Source organism: Schistocerca serialis, chromosome 1 (genome assembly GCF_023864345.2).
Source record: "Schistocerca serialis cubense isolate TAMUIC-IGC-003099 chromosome 1, iqSchSeri2.2, whole genome shotgun sequence".
Lineage (NCBI taxonomy): Eukaryota > Metazoa > Arthropoda > Insecta > Orthoptera > Acrididae > Schistocerca > Schistocerca serialis.
The window spans coordinates 954639990-954666220 of record NC_064638.1 but is presented as its reverse complement, the minus strand read 5'-3'; the positions used below and the strand labels follow the sequence as shown (position 1 = coordinate 954666220).

General features: G+C 40.6%; 1 protein-coding gene across 1 annotated transcript in view; it reads left to right on the top strand.

Annotated features, from left to right (window-relative positions):
- The window catches only part of LOC126412811 (ATP-binding cassette sub-family C member 5-like), a 276750-nt gene that overhangs the window by 93952 nt on the left and 156567 nt on the right, over positions 1–26231 (top strand). Inside the window, exons 6-9 of the mRNA XM_050082599.1 lie at positions 3979–4134; positions 4223–4326; positions 4413–4560; positions 6132–6249. Of these exons, the coding sequence (XP_049938556.1) occupies positions 3979–4134; positions 4223–4326; positions 4413–4560; positions 6132–6249 (526 nt within the window). The remainder of the gene's footprint in view (positions 1–3978; positions 4135–4222; positions 4327–4412; positions 4561–6131; positions 6250–26231) is intronic.

Here is a 26231-nt window from a genome sequence, read left to right as displayed (position 1 = left end):
TGTAGTAGCCAGACATGCTGGCCACTGAGCTAAGGAGGTGGACTACATGGTTATCTAACACGTCCTACTCTGCAGTTCGTTCCCAGAAATTGAAAATAAGAGCAACAGAATGCAATGCAGCTGCACACTATACCTATCAAGAGCCACCTTCATGTTGAATATTCAGAAATAGATACAGTAGTTAGTTTGTTGTTCTGACTGCCACACTGACAGTTGACCTCTTGCAAGCTAGATGATAACTTTTTAAATTGGTGGTTAAGTTTGTGAGAGAAGTTTTGTTAATGCAGTAAATAAGTAAACATCTCATTAGCTGTATGATAAACAGGTAAAGTGTTTTCTGCAATCTTCTTTAATGGAAACATTTAGTTTCAATATTTTCTGCTTTACTAAGTACTCACATCATCTCAGAGAGATGCTCCTTAGTGCTCAGTGTGTGAGGATCCTATATTGTCACATACAGAGATACTTGCTATTACTTATAACATTTGAGAGTCAACTAATTAAATTGCTTTTTGCAGTGGCTATGTTGCAGTTCTTTTTGTTTCACCGATGCAGAATTTCAAAATAATTGCTGCCTGCTGACAATGTTTTGAATAAAGTCTGATTGTTGTTGTTTATGTTGTTGTTTAGTGCAGGCACTGTGTAACAGTTGGGAGACACAGCTGGGTTGAGAATTTGAGTGGGCTGACACCATTCTCTTAAAGTTGCTAATATGTTTTTTAGATGATTATTCATGCCACATTATTCATTAGAGACTTCCAGTTTGACAATATCAATGTCGCATAGTGGCACGCAGAATCTTTATTAATTGTGCACATTTTGAAGTGTTTGCAATGAGTTATGCTTTAGAAAATAAGTCGTGCTGTTTGTGATGACGACGACGACGACAACAACAACAACAACAACAACAATAATAATAATAATAATAATAATAATACTGTTCTTCATAGTACCCAAAATTATCTATGTCCTTCAATTTTCAACCATTGGATCACATCTGTCTCTTCATTAATGGAGTCAAGAGAGGCAGCAGGATTTTTGTAGTATCATGCACATCAGTGATGGTATTATAAGTGCTACATGACAGTCAATTTCTTTCATGCATCTACAGCGTGATGTTGGATCTGTCATTCCCTTTACTTTGCCCCTATATCTTCTCTTCTTTTGTTATTTCTCCCCTGTTTCAGTCAAAGTAACCTTTGCTTCAGAAAATTCATGGTTTAATGCTTGTTAAGGAAGTCCATGATTTCATAATTCTGCATCTACATGTGTACTGTGTGAACCTGTTTCAGTCAGAGTAACCTTTGGTTCATAAAATTCATGGTGTAATCCATAACTTTTGTATGCAGTGTATGGTAATGATCCAGATGATAAGAGTAGTGTTGGGCAATGGGTAAAAAGCAAAAAGCTGAAGCATCTGGAAGTGCAGGGACTGAGCTCCTTGATCATTTCAGGATGTTCTGTGACAGCCACAGTTCGTGAAATTGTGAATTGTGCAGATGACATTACTGAGCAGAATGGCACATCACAACTTGAAAGTTGGCTCTACAGCTACGAGCAAGCATTGGAAGTGCATGTGCAATGATAGACACTCTTTGATATAGCAGAAGTGTGCTCAGGATGGATTCCACAAATGCTCACAGCAGACCACAAGATTCAAAGAAGTGTCATTTCACCTGAACCGTTAAAGTAGCTTGAGGTCAGCTGAGAATTTTTTCCTGTCACAGATTGTGACAGGTGACAGAAGATGAAGCCTTGGTGCATCACTTTGTGCCACTAACTGAAAGGTGGTCACTGGAGCGGCAACATCCACAATCACAAAAAAGAAGAAATTCAAGGGAGCTCCCGCTGATGAGTGCATAATTCATGCTGTGAAAACATGGCTACGAGTTCAGGACAAGTGTTACTACCAATAGGGAATACATGCTCTTACACAATGCTGGCGTTAAGTCCATAGAATGTTATGGAGACAGGCTAGTAAAATGGTACATGTAAAAGAAATAACGATTGAAATTGTCACCAAATTCTGACTCTTGAAGATTAAGGGGTTCTGAGAAAAAAATTGTAGTGTATTATTTATTGAATGAGCTTTGGAATATGTTCCATACCTCTCCATTGAGCATATCACCACTGTTGTTGAGTTTGTCACAAGAGCTTTATGATGACCTCCATGACTCTAGTATATTTGCTATACGAACTCTTGCTGCAATGCTGTGCTCTTTGTCCTTTTTATTTCCCCTATTAATAGAATCAGGTAAGGGTACCAACTGATATTGAGTACTCAAGAATCACTTGTTTACAGGTTTTATAAGCTACTTCCTTTGTAGGTAAATTAAATTTATGTAGGATTTTCTGAAAGAATTTCTCGGACACCTGCCTACATACATTTTCAATCCCAGTGGATGTGGACTCATAGATACGTAACAGCAGTGACTGTTTCTAATTATTGACAACCAAATGTGTAATCAAACAGTGAGTCCTTTCACCTGTATATGCACAATATGTTGCATTTGTTTAGGCTGAAGGTCAGGTGCTATTTCTTGCACCAAATCTCAATCAACTGCAGGTTTTCCTGCATTTGGTTACCATTTACTGCTGTTGCTATTTCCCTACATACAACAGCATCATCTGTGAAGAGACTCATAAAACTTCTACCAGATACTTTATGTATACTGTCAGCAGTAACTGCTTTATAGCATTCTGAGTATGCTCATAACTACTATCACATGTAATAATTTTTTCGCATGAAGAACAAGCTGTCGAGTTCTACCTATTAGGAGGTCCTCGGTGACTTACAAAGTTGGCCCATTATCCTGCGTCCACATGTTTTGTTCAATAAGTTGCAGTACAGAATTGTAACAAGTGCCTCTGGAAGTCAAGGAAAACAACATAAAGTTTGGTACCACTGTCTGCTGCCTTGTGGATGTCAAGGAGAAGCAGAGTGAGATGTGTTTCTCATGATCACTCTTCATAGAATTCATGTTGATTCCTACAGAAAAGTTTTTGATCTCCATAAAAGTCGTAAATTTTGAGCGTGAAGTGTGTTCCAAATTTCTGCATCAGTGATACAGGCCTGTATTCATGTGTGTTTGTCAAATGACTCATCTTGAAATGACCTGCACTTCTTCCAGTTGCTTGTAGTGCTTTGTTGCTACAGCAACCTTTAAAAAACTATCGTTAAAAGGGAAACAAGTTCTTTCATATAATATCTTCAGAATCTGCAAGATCTGGCTGCCCTCCCGTTGTTGCACAATTTTAGATAATTTTCCATTCTCTTGCCACGTATCTCAATATTTGCCATTTTGGGATTTGCGTGACAGTTTGGAGGAGGAACCGTACAATTATTCTCCTTAGTGGTAAAATTTCGGAAGGTAGAATTCAGTATTTTGACCTTCTGTGTGTCCTTTTTGGCTGCATTGTGAAAACTGAGCAACTGTATGGATGACTGAATCATGTACTGATTTTAAATAATGCCAAAACTTTGCATGATTATTCTTCAGATAGGCAAACAGATTTATACTTTTGCTGCCCTTGAATGCTTCTTGTGTCTCTCTCTCTCTGTACACACTAATTGGTATCTTTCAGCCTTTGTTTACAAAGAAGGTTTTGGTTTCATTTATTTCTGTGAGAAAGTGCTCCTTGTTTTCATAGCAACATTCTAATATGGCTATTGAACCACAGGTTATCTTTCCTACCCCTCACAAACTTGCTTCACACATACAAATCTTAAACGTGGTATAAAGATCCTCCTGCGTTATGTTTGATTGTCCTAGATTATTATTCCATATTAATATCAGATACAACTGTATTAAATTATGTACTTTCTATTATATTTATAAATATTGCTGTTAGTCATGAACTTCAAAAATGAAAAATTGAAAATCAGTGTTACATTTCTGGTGACCGTTTTCTAGTGCACAGTGAGAAAAATAATGATGCTCTATAATTCACTGTACCTAATATCAAAAATCTTTCCAGCAACAAGAGTGCAAGGAGCTATGCAACACCTTATATACAAGAAAATGTTGTTACTACGGACTGGAGGAGACAGAGTGCTGGGTCAAATACTCACCTTTGTAACAAATGAGCAGGAACGAATCTTTGAAGCTTGCCATATGGGTGTCCTCTTACTAGGTTAGTAAATTTAATAACTATAAATACTGAATTTCAAATAAAATTTTCTGCAACAAGAATTTAACTGGACAATAATTTTCACCCTCAGGTACCCCAGTGATGTTTGTGATGTGTGTTGCATATTCTCTTCTTGTTCTTGGACCATGGGCATTGGTTGGAAATGTTGTTATCCTTCTGTTCTATCCAGTTATGGTAATCAGTGATGTTTTGTAATTTGTGTTGACTATTTGTGTTTCTCATTTTGAATGTAATAATCTGTCATAAGGATTCATTTTCAGGCAGGGATTGCTAGCTTAACAAGTATGGTCCGTATTAGTACAGTAAAGGTTACAGATCAGAGAGTTGGACTGATGAGTGAAATATTAAACAGTATACGTCTTATCAAGATGTACGCTTGGGAAGACAGTTTTGCCGACAAAATTGCAAGTGAGTATGAGATTATACTTTTGCACTCATGCTCAAGGTGTGGTGTGATCATCAGTTAAAAGGGGAAACGTTGTTTAGTCTCACTTTTACGATTTCGAGATCAGTTTTAAGGATTCTTTCTGTTTATACCACTGTACTTAATAGTGCCACAATGTTTGTTGGGTGGAGTAATCTAATGAACGGTTAAACCGATATGCAACTTCAATGCTTATGAATACTTTCTGTTTCAAAGAAAATAATGGAATGTTGAGATGGTGTTTCTTCAGGATGAGATCATACCCATAAAATGGTTTCCTTTTTAGCAGTACCCCAACTAATAATAATAATTATAATCATGATGATAATAACTGCAGATAATTCTCTTTTGCTTACAAAAACAATTTATTGGCACATACAGAATTATGGTTTCTGTTCTTTTATACAATACACATGACTTCAAACCTTTTGTGGACTGTTTCTTGTCTTTAACTATAAATGTTTATGTTGCAAGGGATTCTCCAATTTTAAGTGATCAACCTGTTACTTTCAAGTGAAATGCTTTCTCTTCAGACCATTAACATTATTGATGCTTAACAAGTGCTGCAGTCCATTGCAAATTTATCATTTTCATAATTGAGGCATAGGAGAGTTGTTCTTTAAGAATGAGTGATACCCTCTCAGTAATATCACTGATGATCACTTTCTGGAAAGTGTAGTACTGTCCTGTGTATCCATTTCATAGTTAGGAAACTGAATTTCAAGTATCACTTAATATAATTTAATTAGTATGAATATTAAATAACTTTTAAAAAATCTTATAGGATGTGTGAATCAGATAGTGTGTGTATCAAAAGGAAAAGTCACTCAAGACACATTTAAAAAATTGTATGAAACATAATTGCTGGTAAGTATTTACCCCTAGGAGGGAAAATGTATACTGTTGCCAACACACACTGTCCTATTCGTCCTTGAGAAGGAGATGCGGACGGGCTTTTAACTTTCTCCAACACATCCCTTTCTCCTTCCTGAGGGTATTTCCAAAAGCGAGGATAGTGTCTGTCCTTTTCTATGTGTCTGTTGGTGGTACTATACATTTTGTCTCCTGGAAGTAAGTACTGGCCAGAAAATCTGTTACAGAATAGTTTTTCACAGTGTATTTATTATTTGAAGCTGTAAAGAATATTGGTCTGATATTTTTTTTATGCTTCTCATTTCTTCAGATTGTATAAACCAAAGAAGTGTGTGTGTGTGTGTGTGTGTGTGTGTGTGTGTGTGTGTGTGTGTGTGTGTGCAGGACAGGTTTCTGCTCACATTACTCTATTTTTTTATCATCGTGGTGAACAGGTAACAGTGCCTTATCTGCCAAAGGGCAACTCTTTTGTAGTAGACATCAGTATCTTTCTTTCACTGTTGGTTTTAATGTTCCATACATATTTTTATCATAATTAGTTTTGTGGCATGATGTTTGTCTTTTTTTGTTGTGTTTCATTATCTTTTTGGACTCATGTTAATTCTCATATTGTAGTACATAAACACATGTGTAAAAATAAATCCATGTTATTACATCAAAATATTACCTTCTTTTGTTTTAGCTGTTAGGAATTTTGAAAGAAAGCAGCTACAGAAGGCAGCATTTTTGCAGTCTTTTAGCAATACAATAACACCAGCTATCACACTTCTAGCATCTATATCTACCTTTTTGGGATACAGGTACATTTATCACTGTATGAAAATTTTTGGTAAAAAGATGAATGCATGCATTTCAGTTCTCAGTTGCATGTTACTTTGAAGGAAGATCAACTCTGATTTGTTACATATCTGTTACAGAGCAATAGTGTTTATGTAATTACAGTAGAGCCCTGGTAATTCGAGCTAATTGGCGCTAAGGCTACGTCAAATTATAAAAAACTCGGTTAATATGAAAATAATTCTAAATCAATAGATAAATCATGAATAAATATTTAATGAGCACAATAATGATTACAAAATAAATAAAAAACAGTATAGTACATACCTGTGTTATATGTACATATATGGGCACGTATTTCCAAATTACAAAAATATAAGTTGCATTTTAAAGAAATTTTCCCTAGTCCTTTGTTTTAAAATAGAACCTCATTTGTTAGCAGCAATGTCATGCCATCTTCTAAGAAGCATGGTGTCAGTTGGAGTAGCTTCTGCTTGCTACTTGATATAATGCAATGCCACAGCTAGTGCTGCTAAATCCTTGATGTGTGTGATCATTGGTATAGTTTCTTCAGGCAATTCCTTGTCATCACTGCCTTCAGTGGGTTCACTGACCATTTGAACAATTACAAGATTGGTCGTTTCAAATTGTTCACCCATTCTGAAGCCTCACTCGTATTCTGCCAATGGTAGGTTGTCTTCGTCTGTACTGTAGGTATCCATTTCATTCTGTAAAAATCTGGTTCTAAGACTCTTTTAGTGTCTTCACCTTTGTTTCAGACCATGAATCAGCTATCCAGTGAACTATGTCTTTTATCATAGCTTTTTTTCCCCTTTTTTCTGAAATTCTTTGATGTTGCCTTCACCTTCTGTTGTTTGTAGAAGCTTCTGAAGCAAACGGTGATAATACCTCCCCCCCCCCCCCCCCCCCCCCAACCTTGTAAAACGCTTTGGTCCATAGGCTTATTAAACTTGGCATGTTAGAGGTTAACAACAATGCACAAGTTCAGTCACATTGTAATTCTTCCTCATCAGGGTCAAGTGTTAAGATTTCTTTGGAAGGCAAGCACTTTTTCTTTAGGTATCTTTTGATCTCTGGAACAAAATATTGGAAAAAGTACTTTTTAAAAATATTTTTGTATATCCAAGCAGGTTTTTGGTGGACGAATGTAATAGGCAGTGCAAAAGCAGTGATGTTTTTTTAAAGCTAGAGGCTTAGCAGACTTCACTATTACTGGTAGCTTCAGTTTATGGCTTCCACTGGCATTTGATGCACTGAGAACTGGTAACCTCTCTATGCTTTTTGTAGCCCGGGGCAGCCTTTTCTTCTTTTGAGGCTAGAATTCTAGATGGAAGCATTTTATAATGTAGCCCTGTTTCTTCACAGTTATACAGGAGTAAGATTTTCTTCTTGTATAATAATTCCTAATTTCTCACAAAATTGTGTAACATTTCGAGAATCTGCAGGAAGTTTTTCACTGCAAATTTCAAGCTGTCTTATGCCATATAGCTTTTTCCATCTATCCAACCATCTTGAACCTGCTGTAAAATCGTCCTCACCTTCCATTAACTCATTTCCAAGAAATACACCTTTTTCTTGCAGAATAGACCCAGAATTGTATTTCCTTTTGGTCTCTGTTTAGTAAACAAAACAAACAAAGCTTCACGCTTTTTTTCATACTCAGGTCTTCTTCATTGACATCCATTCAGATGGTGAAATAGAACTCTTGTTTGATGAAAACTTCTCATTTTGTTTCTGTTTTTACATCAGTCTCCAACTGTAACTTCCCCAATTCCATACTCAGCAGAAAGGCTTTTTTTTAATGTTTCTCCTTTGTCTAGTCTTTTCAAAGCCTCCAGTTTCACATTCAGTGGCACAAATTTTCTCTTGCTTCTACCATTCATTGTAATGTATGAATTAAAACATTAAAAAACACACAGTTAAATATGCACAGTACACTGTGCATACATACAACACTTCAAAATTAATGGGAGGGCTCACTACAGTACAGATGTTACAACACAACCAACTACAGTACATACATCAGTGGACAGCCAATGTTGTAAAATGTGTACTGTGTTTTAATGTACACTGTTGCTGAGTAGGCACAGCAAATATGGTTAGCAATAAGGATGGTATACAACTGTACAACTGATTGTCAGGCAGTTCTAATTAGTGAAAGTTCGACAAAGAGCAAGCACACTCCTCAAAACCTAATGGTACCTGTCCATTTGTAATAGAAATGCATTAGCAGTCTGAGGCCAAGATTATTTCTGTGTATTAGGAATGAAAACCCATAGTGGAACAGTTTTACTTGTATTGTATGTGGAAAATTGAAAGTAAGTTCAGAATGTAACATATTCGAAAGTGCGTAAATCGTACATGTGGACAATATATGACATGTAGGAAATGTATGAAAATTGGTTTTAATCTAGTTTTACGTAAAACTTAATTTTTTAAAGATTAATTCAAACTACACGGATCCTCGAAATACTGGGGCTCTAATTACCAGTGCTCAACTGTATTTAGTTGAATTTGCAATTTATGTTTCTTATATTTCTTACGTTGTGTCATTTGGTTTAGCTTCTGCAAAAAAAAAAAAAAAAAAAAAAAAAAAAAAAAAAAAAAAAAAAAAAAAAAAAAAAAAAAAATCTTCGTATTCTCTCAGTTTTGTGTTTGATTGCCTTCTTTTAATTTATATTGGCTCCTTGTAGCTCTAATTTTGTGAACGATGTATGGTCCCCTCTTTCTCCTTTTGTTTTGTGTGAACCAAAGGGAAAAACATGGAGAAACATGGCTCTATAGCAGTTGCTCTTGAGTAGGTGTCAGTGGTTTGAGGCAATTGTAGTTCTGCATTACTTGTTGCATTGTATGTGTTTACATGAATAAACCTCCTCACAAGAATGAAAACTTACTTTGCTCCCTTGTTTCTTGCTTGTGACTTCATTGTGGAACAATATTTTTCTTTGACTCGGGCATGTGAGAACTAGTTTCACACAGAAATGTTATTCAGGTATGTGCTCCATGCTGTGTAAAAGGGGCCTTGCACTTGACGGATGATCTTTAGTTAAATATATATGTATTATGTCAGATAAAACTGCAGACTGTCCTCCATACTCACTTTACACCAACCATGGGTTTCTTATTGGTGTTGTAATAAGTATACTGTAAACTATACGTACATGCATTGATGCAGTAGTGTGCATGCTGATCTCCGATTAAAGTGATACATCTGGCTTTGAATACGGTTTAGTATTAAAAGTCAACAATGCAGAAAACTGGTGTCTTCAGACGCTATGTAAACCTCAGGGGAGGTGCTGAGAATTTGATTTTCTCTTTGTATTCCTTATGAAGAAGTGTATGCGATTTCTAGAAGGAAAGAAAAAAAAAAAGATTAAAACCTTTTCAAGGGAATTAGTCTTTCACCTTTGCTCAAATTTCACTATAGGTGTAGTACAGGCTGATGTCAGCGTTACAACCAATATCTGTACTAGACTGACTTTTTAATTGTAAACAACCTCTTTACTTTTGCGTTCTGTTCACCATCTTCAAAAAATCCTTGAAATCATTTATGGCTGTCTCCATTCATTGTGTACCTGTAAATTATAACAATATGTAGCTACTTAGAGTTCATTAGTGTTATGCCTGTCAGTACAGCTATAAATTTGACCAACATTGGTTTTCTCTTTCCTTTTACATAAGTGAATGTCAAACATATTTTTCTTCATTCCGCTAAAGCGTCATTTAATTGTCCATATAGTGACAGTGCTTGACTCTGCAGCAGGACTTATTCATATCTACATCCATACTCTGCAAACCACCATTAAGTGCATGGCAAAGATACTTTTCATTGTACCAGTTATAAAGGTTTCTTCCTGTTCCATTCATATATGGAGTCCAGGGAAAATGATTAATTGAATGGCACTGTGTTTGCTGTTGTTACTCTAATCTTGTTCTCATTATCCCTATTTGAGTGATAAGTGGGGGTTGTTGTATATTCCTAGAGTTATCATTTAAAGCCAGTTCTTGAAACTTTTTAGTAGACTTTTTCAGGATACTGTACGTCTATCTGCAAGAGCCTTCCACTCCAGTTCCCTCGGTATCCCTGTTACACTCTCCCACATATCAGACAAACCTGTGATAATTCATGCTACCCTTCTATGTATGCATTCCATATCCTCTGTTAGTCCTGTGCAGTACGAGTCCCACACACTTGATCAACTTTCTAGAATTGGTCGCATGAATGATTTTTAAGCAGTCGGCTTTGTTGACTGATTGCACACTCTCACTATTTACCAATAAACCGAAGTCTACCAACTACTTTATCCGCAACTGATCGTATGTGATCATTTCATTTCATATCCTTACAAAGTTTTACACTGTGGCATTTGTATGAGCTGGCCAATTCCAACAGTAATTTATTCATATTGTAGTGATAGGATACTGTATTTTTTTGTTTTGTGAAGTGCACAATTTTACATTTCTGAACATCCGAAGCGATCGATCTTTTCAGAACCCATGCTGGTTGGCATTGAGGAGATCATCCTGTTTACGATATCTCCTTATGTTTGAGCTCAGAATATGTTGTAAGATTCTACAACAAATTAATATTAGGGATAGTGGACGGTAGTTTTGTGGATCACTTCTACTACCCTTCAAGTAGATTCATTGAACAAAAACTGTGGCCAGTTCTTGGTGGTGGTGGTGGGGGGGGGGGGGGGGGGGAGCAGGGGTCACACCCATCTACAAGAAGGGTAGTAGAAGTGATCCACAAAACTACCATTAGAAGAGGGGTAACTCAGCCGCACATTCAGTATAGTATCTGATAGGGATACAGTCGGGCCCTGGAGCTTCATTCAGTTTTAATGATTGCGGCTGTTTCTCGATACCACTTGTTATAACGTCAAGTTGAACACATATATTTCAAAATGACACAACACATATAAGTCACTGGGCAAGTTGACAAAGCAAGACATGTGAACACGGTAACATTCGAATGAGCACTGAGTCCAAGTCCAGCGACCGCTGGCTGGCTGGCTGGCTGGCCGCTTAGGTGGCGCGGCTGCTGCTTGGCTGGCAGACAGCGCCGCATGTAGAGTAGAGGACTCGCGTAATTGCACGGTGGCACTTTGAAAGATCGGCGAGTCACAACACTTTTCCCCCCTTTGAAATTTTTGCACTGGTCTTGATGGAGGTGGCCTGTAGATTGCTAACGTCCATAGGCGTTGTTTGACTGGCCGTAAAGTCTCGAGGTGGCGGCTTCCCATACGGACAGAAGTGTCCCCGATGATAACGGGTTGAGATGACAGGAGACTTAGGGGTCGAATCTGCTGGGGCCCCGTGCACCAATCTGCCCGTTGCAGCAAGTCCAGTTGATATAACTGGAGACATGGGCGATGTGTCGGCGTCCTTAGGAGAAGGAGGCGAGTAGATTGGCTCCGACAGATGATGGTCATCCGGTTCCTGCATGGACACATCTCCTGGTGGCATCCGTTCTTGTACTGGCACTGAGATGACGGTGAGAGGGCTGCGTTGTGAGTAATGAGAGATGCCAAGATCCCGAGTGTCAGGTAGAGCCGAAGGTGGTGTAGCGGCATTCGGAACAGGCGTTGCTGGCACACGAGGCCGAAGCTGGTCCAAATGACGCACTGCAACACCCTTGTCCATCTGGATTTCATACAGGCGTTGGCCACAGTGTCGTAAGATGCGGCCTGGACTCCATATTGGCCGCCTGCCATATCCCCGTACCCAGACAAGGTCATCGGCGGTGAACTGGCCAAGCGAAGGCACCCGCGGCCGTGAGGTGGAAGGCCGCAGAAGATGAAGTAGCATGCAGGGCTGTCGGCCATGTAAGAGCTCAGCCGGGCTGTGGTCGCCCATGGGGGTGAAACGGTAAGAAGCCAGAAACCGGAGAAGCGCATCATCAGCAGCAGAAGAAGTCAGGAGTTTCCTCATCTGAGCCTTAAACGTGCGGACTAGTCATTCAGCCTCACCGTTTGACTGTGGATGGAATGGAGGTGCGGTGACATGCATGACGCTGTGACGAGCAAAAAAATCCACAAATTTGGAAGAGGCAAATAGCAGACCATTATCAGTAACAAGAGTAGAGAGAAGGCCTTCCAAAGAAAAAATGCGGGCAAGAGCACTTGTGGTTGCCGCGGTGGTAGGCGACGTGCAACGGACAATGAAAGGAAAGTTAGAGTAGGCGTCAATTACGAGGAGCCAATAAGTACCTAAAAAAGGTCCCGCGAAGTCAGCATGAATGCGCTCCCAGGGCGTCTCAGGCGAAGGCCACGGTGACAAAGATGACTTCGGGGCGGCGGCCTGTGACACACAAGGGCCGCAGGCAGCGACCATGTGTGCTATTTCAGTCGATGCCAGGCCAGTACACATGATGGCGCGCCAGAGATTTTGTGCGAGAGACACCCCAGTGCCCTTGGTGAAGGACACACAACACTGAAACACGCAAAGACGCAGGTACAACCACACGCGGCGAAGCATTGTCGGTGGAAAGGAGGATAACACTATCCCTAGCCATGAGGCGATAGTGCAAAGCGTAGTAGTTCTGCAAGGGGTCAGAAGTCTTAGCAGATGGACGATCTGGCCAACTCTTCTGAAAACAGCATAAAACCCGGGAGAGGGTAGGATCAGAACCCGTAGCAGCCACCAGCCGGTCCCTGGTGATGGGGAATCCGTCCACAACCCGCTATGGGGAATCCGTCCACAACCCGCTGCTTGGCAACATCCAGGTGGAAGCACAAAAGTTCGTCCTGATCGAATGCCAGATCAGGACCCAGGGGAAGGCGAGACAGTGCATCAGCATTCACATGTTGAGCCGTCGGCCGGAAATGAATCTCATAATTGAAACGAGACAAGTAAAGAGCCCAACGCTGGAGGCGGTGTGCAGCCTTGTTGGGAAGTGACGATGATGGATGAAACAAGGAAACAAGTGATTTGTGATCCGTAACAAGATGAAATTTGGATCCATAGAGGAAAACACCAAACTTATGAAGAGCATAAATAATGGCCAAAGCTTCTTTTTCAATTTGAGAATACTTTTGTTGGGCATCTGTGAGCGTTTTGGAGGCATAAGCAATGGGTTGTTCAGAGCCGTCAGAAAAACGGTGCGCAAGGGCTGCACCGACCCCGTATTGAGGCGTCCGTGGCAAGAACAAGATGTTGGCCAGGTTGATAAGTAGCCAGGCACGGCGCCTGTTTTAGCGTAGTCTTCAATTTTTGGAAAGCCACATCGCATGACGCGGACCAGTGAAAAGGCACGTTTTTATGCAACAGGCGATGCAACAGCTGAGCCACCGACGCAGCAGACAGTAAAAACTTGTGATAGTATGCTATTTTCCCCAAGAAGGCCTGCAGTTCCTTAACAGATGTAGAGCGAGGAAGGGCATCGATCGCAGCGACAGTTTGCTGAAGCGGACGAATACCATCCCGAGAGAGTTGAAACCCCAAGTACGCGATAGATGCCTGAAAAAATTGTGATTTCTGAAGATTACACTTAAGACCGGCAGTCTGTAAGACATGAAAAAGTATGCGGAGGTTCCAAAGATGTTCTTCAGTGGTGGAGCCAGTGATGACAATGTCATCCATGTAATTTATACACCCAGGGACAGGGAGCAATAATTGTTCCAAGAATCGCTGAAAGAGAGCGGGGGCGCTGGTAACCCTGAATGGCAATCGTTGGTATTGATAGAGGCCGAAAGGCATGTTAAGGACCAGAAACTGCCGGGAAGCAGTGTCGAGAGGAAATTGATGATAAGCCTCTGACAGGTCAATTTTAGAAAAATACTGGCCTCCCGCAAGTTTAGTGAACAATTCTTCAGATTGGGGCATAGGGTAAGTGTTGATGAGGCATTGCGCATTTACAGTGGCTTTAAAATCGCCACAGAGATGAGTATCACCATTGGGCGTAGCAACGACGACGACAGGAGAGGACCACTCACTGGAAGAGACAGGAAGCAAGACCCCTGAAGTAGTGAGACGATCCAGCTACCATTTCATTTTACCCGATCATGAAGGGCCACAGGAATGGGCCGAGCCCGAAAAAACTTAGGCCGAGCAGTGGGTTTGTGCGTCATATGAGCTTCAAAGTCGTTTGCATGGCCTAACCCAGGAGAAAAAAGGGACGAAAGTGTCGACAAGGAATCCAATTGAGCATAAGGAATAGCATCAGAGATGACATTGACAGAGTCATCTATGGAGAACCCAAAAACGCGAAAGGCATCAAAACCAAAAAGATTCTCTGCGTTACTCTGGTCGACCACAAATATGGGAACAGTGTGAACGACGGATTTGTAAGATACCTCAGCATTAAATTGTCCCAAGAGAGAAATATTCTGTTTATTGTACGTCCGTAATTGCCGAGTGACAGGTGATAGGAGTGGAGAACCCAACTGAAGATACGCCTGAGAATTAATTATAGCGGCAGCAGAACCAGTATCCACCTGCATGCGAACATCCCGACCAACAATTTGGACAGTGAGGAATAACTTCCCTGAAAGGGAAGAAGTGCAATTGACAGACAACACAGAACCAGGATCAGTGTCATGGTCATGACCATCATGTATGCGGTCCGATTTGCAAACGGCAGACACATGACCCTTCTTTTTGCAATTGTGACACACGGCCCAACATTGGCGACAGTCCTCGCGTGAACGTTTCATAACACACCGCGGACATGAAGGAAGTTGCCAGGGGTTTTGCTGCAGTTTCTTAGAGGGTTGTTTACGGTTAGGCCAAGGCTGCGCGTGGGAGCATACTGCGGCCATGTCGGCAGGCGGGGTCGCACCGCATGTGTCGTCAACAGTGCACAGAGGTTGTATTCCCCGACGTCACCCCACGCCTCCATTTGCGCCCCAGCGGCGCGAGAATTTTCAAAAGACTGCGCGATAGATAGGACTTCATCTAGAGTCGAATTTGCCAACTGAAGGGCATGTTGCCGAACTTCTTTGTCGGGTGCCGACCGGATAATAGCATCCCGTACCATGGAATCGGCGTAGGATTCTTTGTGAACATCAGTAACAAATTGACACTTTCTACTGAGGCCGTGAAGTTCAGCGGCCCAAGCGTGATAGGATTGATGCGGTTGTTTTTGACAACGATAAAAGGCAACACGAGAGGCTACCACATGCGTTTGCTTTTGAAAATAGACAGACAGAAGTGAGCACATTTCAGCAAAGGACAAAGACGCAGGATCTTTCAGAGGAGCCAATTGTGACAGCAACCAATACATTTGAGGTGAAATCCATGAAAGGAACAGAGACTTACATGTTTGTTCGTCCGTGACATGAAATGCCTTGAAGTGCTGTCGAAGACATTTTTCGTAATCAGACCAGTCTCCCGCCGTCTCGTCGTAAGGAGGTATAGACAACGACGAGAAATGCCCCGCATTTGATGCCGTGACGAAATCGCAAATCGCTGATGTTTAGAAGCGTTTGCTGTTCAGTGAGACCTTGAAATAGTTGCGCGACAGTAGCCATGGAAAACTGTGGGTCAACGATGAAAAGGAAAAATCCACTACCTCGTCGCCAATTGTTATAACGTCAAGTTGAACACATATATTTCAAAACGACACAACACATATAATTCACTGAGCAAGTTGACAAAGCAAGACATGTGAACACGGTAACATTCGAATGAGCTCTGAGTCCAAGTCTAGCGGCCGCTGGCTGGCTGGCTGCTTAGGTGGCGCGGCTGCTGCATGGCTGGCAGACAGCGCCGCATGTAGAGGAAGCGCGTAATTGCGCGGCGGCACTTTGAAAGATCGGCGAGTCACAACACCACTGACACTAATACTGATTCCACTCATCTTTTCAGTTGTACTAAGATCAAATTTGGCTAATTTGCTTGTGTTATCCATTGCGAAGGAGCGTTTGAAAACAGAGTTAAGAATTTCAGCTTTTGCTTTGCTACCCCCAGTTTCAGTTCCTATCTCATTTGCTAGGGACCAGAATTTCGTGGGTTTTGTGAAATATAATTTGACAATATTCTGTTATGGAAATCGCTGATGGCTCTTCACACATTGCCCTCATGATTGACAAATGTGTTTCATACAGCATCTCTCTATATACAGTCCTATGTTTTGTTTTACACCTGTTATGCAGTAGACTCTGTTTCTTTACAGCTACTGGATACCATGGAGAGTTCCATCCCTACTGTTCTACTGGATACATTCCTGTCCAGAGCATGGTCAACTATTCTTCTAAACTTGAGCCATAGTTCCTCTGTATGCTCCTGCCCTATGCTGAAAGTTCAAAGTTCCTCATTGAGATATGACGGATGTTTTACCTAGTTTGTTGAACGTATATATATTTCTGCTTGTTGTAGTTGTCCTTTGTACCAAGATAATTATTGTTGCCACAACCACATCATGATCACTAATACCAGTTTTGATGTTGACATCTTCAGATATGTCAGGTCTATTTATTGGCATTAGATCCAATATACGAGGGTCATTCTGAAAGTAATGCCTCCTATTTTTATTCATGGAAGCTACAGGAGATACACGAATAACAACAGCACAGCTACATAGAGCAATATTTCAGCTGCAGACTGTCATTTTTTCACAGAATCACCACCATTCGTTATGTACCTTTGCCAACGATGAACCAGAGCCTGCATGCCGCACTTGTAAAAATCAGAACCAGCTGAGGCTAACCAGTTCCTTACGGCTTTGACAACAGCATCTGAGTCTTGAAAATGTTCGCCACATAGTCCACCTTTCAGAGGCCCAAAGAAATGGAAGTCTGAAAACACTGAATCGGGACTGTGTGGTGGATGTGGTAAGACAGTCCAGGGAAATTTTGCGATGAGTTACGTGGTCGCAAAACTAGTGTGGGGCCTGGCGTTATCATGTTACTGGTGAAAGCTGGTCTTCTTGTCTGGCCTTACCTTGGAAATTTGGCCTTTTAGCTTTGTCAGCGTCACCTTGTAGCTTGCTGAATTCACAGTTTTTCCAGGCTCCAGGACATCCAAAGGAACCATACCCTGGCAAACCCAGAAGACTGTGCACATCACTTTGCCTGCAGATGGCTGTGTCTTGAATTTCTGCTTTGACGGAGAATCCGCATGTTGCCATTCCATGAACAGTCTTTTGGAGTCAAGTTCATAGTGGTGATACCATGTCTCATCTCTGGTGGTGATGCTATTCAAAAATTGTCACCATAAACTTCATATTGGTCCAGCAGGTCATGACAAATTTCCATTTGATGACTCTTTTTGTCTTCTGTAAGCATCCATGGGACCCATCTCGCACAGACTTAGCACTAACTAAGATATTCAAACCTCACTTCCAAGGCATTACAACCAATATTCAGCTTTGCACACTATTCTCCGGTCATTATCCACCGATCAGCACAGATGAGTTGATCAAGACGCTCTTCATTCCGAGTGAGGACAGCTGTGCGTGGTTGACCGGGTTGTGGTTTGTCATGCACGCACTCGACACCACATTCAAAATGCTGTACCCATCAGCTCACATTGCTGTTGTCTATTGTATCATCTCCATACACCTTTAGCAAGCATCAGTGGAATTCAATTGGCACAATTTCTTCAGCAGTGAGGAATTCAGTCACAGGTCACTTTTTATAACGTGTCCATATGAGACTTTGTTTTGGAACACTCCTCTGATGGTGCCAGCTATGCAGAACAACGGAACCACCTGCAAATGAAAGGGGAAGGTCTGAGCATGAGTACTACACAAGTGACTTCTGGTGCAGACATCCAAAGTCATCACAAAAAGTAGGAGGTATTACTTTTGCAACAACCTTCGTATTTTCATCATGAGTGGGGTTCCAAACAATTTGTTCTAGGTAGTTTTCAGAGAAAGCATTTAGTAATGTTTCACACGATGTCTTATCATGACCACCACTAACGAAAGTGTAATTTTCCCAATATATTTTTGGGTCATTAAAATCTCCATCGGTGTGATAACAGTATGATTGGGGAACTTAATGTACAAGTGAACTGAGGTCTTCTCTACAGTTTCCGCTTACATCGGGAGATGAATCTGGTGGGTGGTAATAGGATCCAATTACCATTTTATGCCTACCCTTGATACTGAGTCTTGCCCATACAATCTCATTTGCAGCCTCAACTTCTATCTCGGTGGATCTGAGTTTCTTGCCTACTGCAACAAATACACCACCACTATTTGCCTTCAGCCTATTCTTTTTACATACACTTAAATTTTCCCCAAAAATCTCACTGCTATCAATTTCAGGTTTCAAGTAGCTATTTGTACCTAGTATTATGTGAGCTTTAGTGCTTTTCTGGAGCACTTTGAACACAGGCACTTCGTTACTAATGCCTCAGCAGTTAATCAATAGGATTTTAATACTGTCACCTGTGGGGGCATTCCATTCGATCCTACACAGATACATCTGTTTTTTCTACAGCTGTCACTGTCTAGATGGGATGGAGAGTCATCCAATCTAGAAAAACCCTTGTGTGGAGCCCACACACAGTCAGCTACCTGTGCAGCAGCCTCTGATATGTAGTGCACATCTGACCTATTTAGAGGCTCCTTACAGTTCTCAAACCTATGGTGAAAGTCCAGGAAGTCACAGCCTAGCTTGTTACAGAACTTTTGAAGTGTGTGGCTCGGTCCTTCCACTTGATTCAGAACCAAGAGGCCACAGTCAGTTCTGGGTATAGTACTGAAAATTGTGGGCTTCATTGAAACTCCACATGAAAGTCACTGGAATGATTGAAACATGACATCGGAGCCCAGATGACAGGCATCATTTGTTCCAATCTGCAGCTGCTTGCACCCTGCTCTCTCAATGGCTGCCGGAATAGCCTCTTCAACATGTTGAATGAGGCCTCCAGGCATACACACTGAGTTCACCTGGTGTCCTTTCCTTTTCCTTGCTGACATTTCCCTAATGGTTACCATAATTCACTATAGGACTTGTGACAATTAACAAGCCCCAACCCTTTTGTGTTTGTGTCTTCTTGATATTGGACAAAACTGGTGAAGTAGGTCCCACTGGCTCAGTTTCAGGAAAGGCAGCACCTTGAACCTGTTGGTTAGGGGGATCAGTACAACACCCTGAATCTTCCCTGGTCCCTGTTCACACTATACAGGACACCTAAGTGTACCATTGAAATGTCACTCACACCCAATTGGACAAGTAACGACAGATCTTGTACTGTTCGCAGAGGATATAGGAGCCACAGAAAAGGATGTACTAGAGTTACCTTTGGTACTACTACCACAGGTGCAAGACTCTTCACAGCAGCTGCCAATCATTTGACAGTAGTCAGGGCGATTTCCAGCTGCTTGTGAATGTTAGGCAACTCATTCCATGTTAAAAACAGCATTGAGAGTGGGGCTGCATTTTGGCTGGTGCAATGTATTACAGGGCAGTGAACAAATAATTTTGAACTAAGCCTGCTGATTATCTTTTATATCTGTTGAGCTAAAAAAAATTACACATTTCGTACAAGAATTGAAGCAAATACACTAAAAGAGTTTTATGTTAAGGCAACAGAAAATCCATTCGTAAACATTACTGATTTCCTAAAACATTTTGAGGTTCATTATAGTTATTAACAAACTCGAAAATAGATTTAATTTATGATAAAATTAGATAAGAAACACTCCTCTTTTATATGTTAGTTGGAATATGTGCTACAGTTACTAAATGACAAATGCTAATTTACTACAAATTAGATTATGCGCAGAACAATGGTAACTTCCAAAAATTCTCAAAAACATGTTTATTTGTGTTGATATATGGCCAAATTCAGTGTGATATATTCTTTGGCAGTAACAGTGAAAGACAAACTCTGATTTACCAGGAAATTAGTGAATCCAAAAATACCCTTACTGCTAACTCTCAACCGTTAGGGGTAAAACCCAATGGGACTCGGGGCAAGTAAGGCTAGCAACCTGCTTCCCTGGTACTATAAATATGATGCTGGCAACAATCAGAGCAAAATGCCTCAGACCTTTGGAGGTGATGGAGTCCCACATCTAACTGACAAACCAGGGACTCCTAAGATACGACTTGGCAAACAAATGGTAATGAGATGGGGAGCTATTAATATCAATGGGGGCTACTCTAGGAAGAAGGTAGAGCTGGCAGAGGCTGCAAGTAAGATGGGGCTGGACGTTTTAGCTGTTAGTGACATTCGGGTAAGGGGTGAGAAAGAAGAGGAAGTGGGAGAATACAAGGTCTACCTGTCAGGAGTCAAAGCAGGAATAGCACAATGGGGTGTAGGGATTTACATCAGGAAAGAAATGGAACCCAGCGTAGTTGCAATAAGGTATGTAAACGAACGACTGATGTGGATAGATTTGACAGTGTCTAGCAAGAAAATTGGGATTGTGTCAGTATATTCGCATTGTGAAGGGACAGATCAAGATAAGATGGATAGTTTTTATGAGGCACTCAGTGATGTAGTTGTTAGAGTAAAGGACAAGGACAGTGTTCTGCTCATGGGTGATTTTAACGCCAGGATTGGAAATCGAACAGAAGGGTATGAAAAGGTTATGGGTAAATTTGGAGAGGATATGGAGGCCAACAGGAACGGGAAACAACTCTTGGATTTCTGTGCCAGTATGGGCTTAGTAATCACAAACTCCTTTTTTAAGCATAAGAACATTCACCGGTATACTTGGGAAGGCAGGGGAACCAGATCTGTCATTGACTATATAATAACAGATCAGGAAGGCTGTGAGGGATACACGTGTATTCAGGGGATTCTTTGATGACACTGATCATTATTTAATGTGCAGTGAAATTGGGATTGTGAGGCCGAAAGTGCAGGAGGTCAGGTCCATATGTAGGAGGATAAGAGTGGAGAAACTTCAGGATAAGGAAATCAGGCACAAGTACATATAAGCGATCTCAGAAAGGTACCAGTTAGTTGAATGTAGTCAATTACAGTCATTGGAAAAGGAATGGACAAGGTACAGGGACACAGTACTAGAAGTGGCTAAAGAATGTCTTGGAACAGTAGTTTGTAAGAGTAGGATGAAGCAAACAGCTTGGTGGAATGACACAGTTAAGGCAGCCTGTAAAAGGAAAAAGAAGGCGTACCAAAAATGGCTACACACTAGAACTCAGGTAGACAGAGAGAGCTATGTTGAAGAAAGAACCAAAGCCAAACAGATAATTACAGCATCCAAGAAAAAATCTTGGGAAGACTTTGGAAACAGGTTGGAGACTATGGGTCAAGCTGCTAGAAAACCATTCTGGAGTGTAGTTAGCAGTCTTCGAAAGGGAGGTAAGAAGGAAATGACAAGTATTTTGGACAGGTCAGGAAAACTGCTGGTGAATCCTGTGGATGCCTTGGGCAGATGGAGGGAATATTTTGAAGAGTTGCTCAATGTAGGTGAAAATACGATCAGTAATGTTTCAGATTTCGAGGTAGAACGGGATAGGAATGATGATGGAAATAGCATCACATTTGAGGAAGTGGAGAAAATGGTCAATAGATTGCAGTGCAATAAAGCAGCTGTGGTGGATGAAATTAAGTCGGAACTCATCAAATACAGTGGAATGTCAGGTCTTAAATGGCTACACAGGATAATTGAAATGGCCTGGGAGTCGGGACAGGTTCCATCAGACTGGACAAAAGCAGTAATCACACCAATCTTTAAACATGGAAACAGAAAAGATTGTAACAATTACAGAGGTATCTCTTTAATCAGCGTTGTGGGTAAAATCTTCTCAGGTATTGTTGAAAGGAAAGTGGGAGTGTTAGTTGAGGACCAATTGGATGAAAATCAGTGTGGGTTTAGGCCTCTTAGAGGTTGTCAGGACCAGATCTTTAGCTTACGGCAAATAATGGAGAAGTGTTATGAGTGGAACAGGGAATTGTATCTATGCTTTACAGATCTAGAAAAGGCATATGACCGGGTTCCTTGGAGGAAGTTATTGTCTGTTCTACAAGATTATGGAAAAGGAGAAAAACTTTTGCAAGCAATTAAAGGTCTTTATATGGATAGTCAGGCAGCAGTTAGAGTTGACGGTAAATTGAGTTCATGGTTCAGAGTAGTTTCAGGGGTAAGACAAGGCTGCAACCTGTCTCCACTGTTGTTCATATTATTTATGGATCATATGTTGAAAACAATAGACTGGCTGGGTGAGATTAAGATATGTGAACACAAAATAAGCAGTCTTGCATATGCGGATGACTTAGTTGTGATGGCAGATTCGATTGAAAGTTTGCGGAGTAATATTTCAGAGCTAGATCAGAAATGTAAGGACTATGGTATGAAGATTAGCATCTCCAAAACGAAAGTAATGTCAGTAGGAAAGAAATATAAACGGATTGAGTGCCAAATAGGAGGAACAAAATTAGAACAGGTGGACGGTTTCAAGTACTTAGGATGCATATTCTCACAGGATGGCAACATAGTGAAAGAACTGGAAGCGAGGTGTAGCAAAGCTAATGCAGTGAGCGCTCAGCTACGATCTACTCTCTTCTGCAAGAAGGAAGTCGGTACCAAGACTAAGTTATCTGTGCACCGTTCAATCTTTCGACCAACTTTGCTGTATGGGAGTGAAAGCTGGGTGTATTCAGGTTACCGTATCAACAAGGTTGAGGTTACGGATACGAAAGTAGCTAGGATGATTGCAGGTACTAGTAGATGGGAACAATGGCAGGAGGGTGTCCACAATGAGGAAATCAAAGAAAAACTGGGAATGAACTCTATAGATGTAGCAGTCAGGGCGAACAGGCTTAGATAGTGGGGTCATGTTACACGCATGGGAGAAGCAAGGTTACCCAAGAGACTCATGGGTTCAGCAGTAGAGGGTAGGAGGAGTCGGGGCAGACCAAGGAGAAGGTACCTGGATTCGATTAAGAATGATTTTGAAGTAAAAGGTTTAACATCAGAAGAGGCACCAATGTTAGCATTGATTAGGGGATCATGGAGGAATTTTATAAAGGGGCTATGCTCCAGACTGAACACTGAAAGGCATAATCAGTCTTAAATGATGACGATGATGATGATGATGATAATGATAATGATGATGATGATGATGATGATGATGCTAACTTAGGGAAATATAGTTTTGTTAAGTCTCCGAAAATTCTCCAGAATAACCTATTTCTCATGTAATTATACAGTGAAATTAGAAAATGATTGTTTTGAATGAGGATAGGTCCACTGTTTCCAAACATTGTAAAAGAGCACAAATAAGTTAAGGCCCACAATTGACAATAACTGTAGGAGTTTATCGCAGCACTCACAAATGTTTGAAATTTCACTGTATATCACAGTTCAAACAGGTATTGATACTATCAGTGAAAGATTATGTGACACAAAGAGTAAAATATGTAAATCTAGAATTTCAAATTGGCACATGAAACTTGCACACAGGAAAATTCTGAAGTTGGGTTTTACATACACACACATAAAAAAGTTTTGCATCAACTCAGTTCCCAGAACTCCTGAAGATAGACGTTGACTGTGGATACTGTATCACAGACACAGTCCCTTTAACTGTTCAGAGATGTCACTAAACCTGCCCAAAGATGTAAACAACCATGCATGAGCAGTGCTTATTAGGCGGAGGGCCCCCGACAGTCGATCAGTTCCAGTCATTCCACCACGAAGGAGGTACACGGCTTGTGTTGTCTGTAGTTTTACCTTGCCTAGATGGTCAATACCGTGATTCGATCATATCCGCATTGTTACTTTCTGCCAGGAAGAGCTTTCAACAAGGGAAGTGTCCAGGCGTGTCTGAACCAAAGCGATGGTGTTCGGACGTGGTGGAGATACAGAGAGATGGGAACTGTCAATGATATGCCTCGCTCAGGCCGCTTAAAGGCTACTACTGCAGTGGATGACCACTACCTATGGATTATGGCTCAGAGGAACCCCGACAGCAATGCCACCATGTTGAATAATGCTTTTCCTGCAGCCACAGGACGTTGTGCTATGACTCAAACTGTGTGCAATGGACTGCATGACATGCAGCTTCATTTCCGACATCCATGGCAAGGTCCATCTTTGGAACCACGACACCATGCAGCACGGTACAGATGGGCCCAAAAACATGCTGAATGAACCGCTCAGGATTGGCATCACGTTCATCTTCACCGATGAGTGTCACATATGCCTTCAACCAGACAATCATTGGAGATGTGTTTGGAGGCAACGGGGTCAGGCTGAACAGATTAGATTAGATTAGATTTACTTTCATTCCAATTGATCCGTAGTGAGGAGGTCCTCCAGGATGTGGAACAGTCAGAAAAACAACAATACATGACAAATATTTAAACTAAAACAAATAAGCTAATGTACCATTCCACAGGTCCCAAGTGGAATGATCGTCATTTTTTAATGAACACTAAGAGTCATTTTACAAATACTATTGCACTGAATTTAAAATAAAAAAGTTTTATATTTATTTATAAGGTAAGAAACATGTAATACAACTACTGTAATACTTATTTACAATGAACACATTGCTGCACTGAAATGGTGCAGAAGTTAGATTATACTTACACACACACACACACACACACACACACACAAATTTTCAGTGAACACATTACTGCACTGAAATTGTGCAGAAGTTATGTTTTACTTATATACAAATCAGTTGGTTTTCCTCAGAAATTCATCAATGGAGTAGAAGGAGTTGGCCACCAATAAATCCTTTAGGCTTCTCTTAAACTGAATTTCATTGGTTGTTAAGCTTTTTATGGCTGCTGGCAAGTTATTGAAAATGTGTGTTCCTGAATAATGCACACCTTTTTGTACAAGACTAAGTGACTTTAAATCCTTGTGAAGATTATTCTTATTTCTAGTATTGATTCCATGAATTGAGCTGTTGGTTTGAAAAAGTGATATATTTTTAATGACAAATTTCATTAAGGAATAAATATATTGGGAAGCTGTAGTTAGTATCCCTAGTTCCCTAAACAGGCTTCTGCAGGATGTTCTTGAGTTCACACCACATATAATTCTTACTGCACGTTTTTGTGCCCGGAAAACTTTAGCTTGGCTTGATGAATTACCCCAGAAAATAATCCCATATGACATTATGGAATGAAAGTAAGAGTAGTATGCCAGCTTTTTCATTTTTATATCCCCTATGTCTGACAAAATTCGCATTGCAAACAGAGATTTGTTAAGACGCTTCAGCAGTTCTGTGGTGTGCTCCTCCCAGTTGAATTTATTATCAAGCTGTAATCCCAAGAATTTAACACCGTCCACTTCTTCTATCTTCTTGTCATCATATGTTAGACATATACTCTTGGGACACCCCTTACAAGTTCTGAACTGCATGTAGTGTGTTTTTTCAAAGTTTAGTGACAAAGAATTGGCTAGGAACCAGTGATTAATGTCTACAAATATTTTATTGGCTGATCTTTCTAAGACTACACTTGATTTGCTATTTATTGCAATGTTTGTATCATCAGCAAACAAAACAAACTTGGCATCTGGTAATGTTACTGATGAAAGGTCATTGATATACACAAGAAAAAGTAAGGGCCCCAAAATGGAACCTTGTGGGACCCCACATGTAATTAGTTCCCAGTTGGATGATGCCTGATAGCTTGATACATGTCTCTTTCCTAATAACACCCTTTGTTTCCTGCCAGAGATATAAGATTTGAACCATTTTGCAGCATTTCCTGTTACACTATAATATTCTAGTTTACTTAAAAGGATATTGTGATTTACACAGTCAAATGCCTTTGACAGATCACAAAATATACCAGTTGCCTGCAATTTTTTGTCTAATGAATTAAGTACATTTTCACTGTAAGTGTAGATAGCCTTCTCAATATCAGAACCTTTTAGAAATCCAAACTGTGACTTTGACAGTATGTTATTTGAGATAAGATGGTTATAAAGACGACTGTACATTACTTTTTCGAAAATTTTTGAGAATGCTGGCAACAGTGAAATTGGACGGAAATTTGATGCTATTTCTTTATCTCCCTTCTTAAACAGTGGCTTAACTTCAGCATATTTCAGCCATTCGGGAAATATTCCACTGATAAACGACTGGTTACA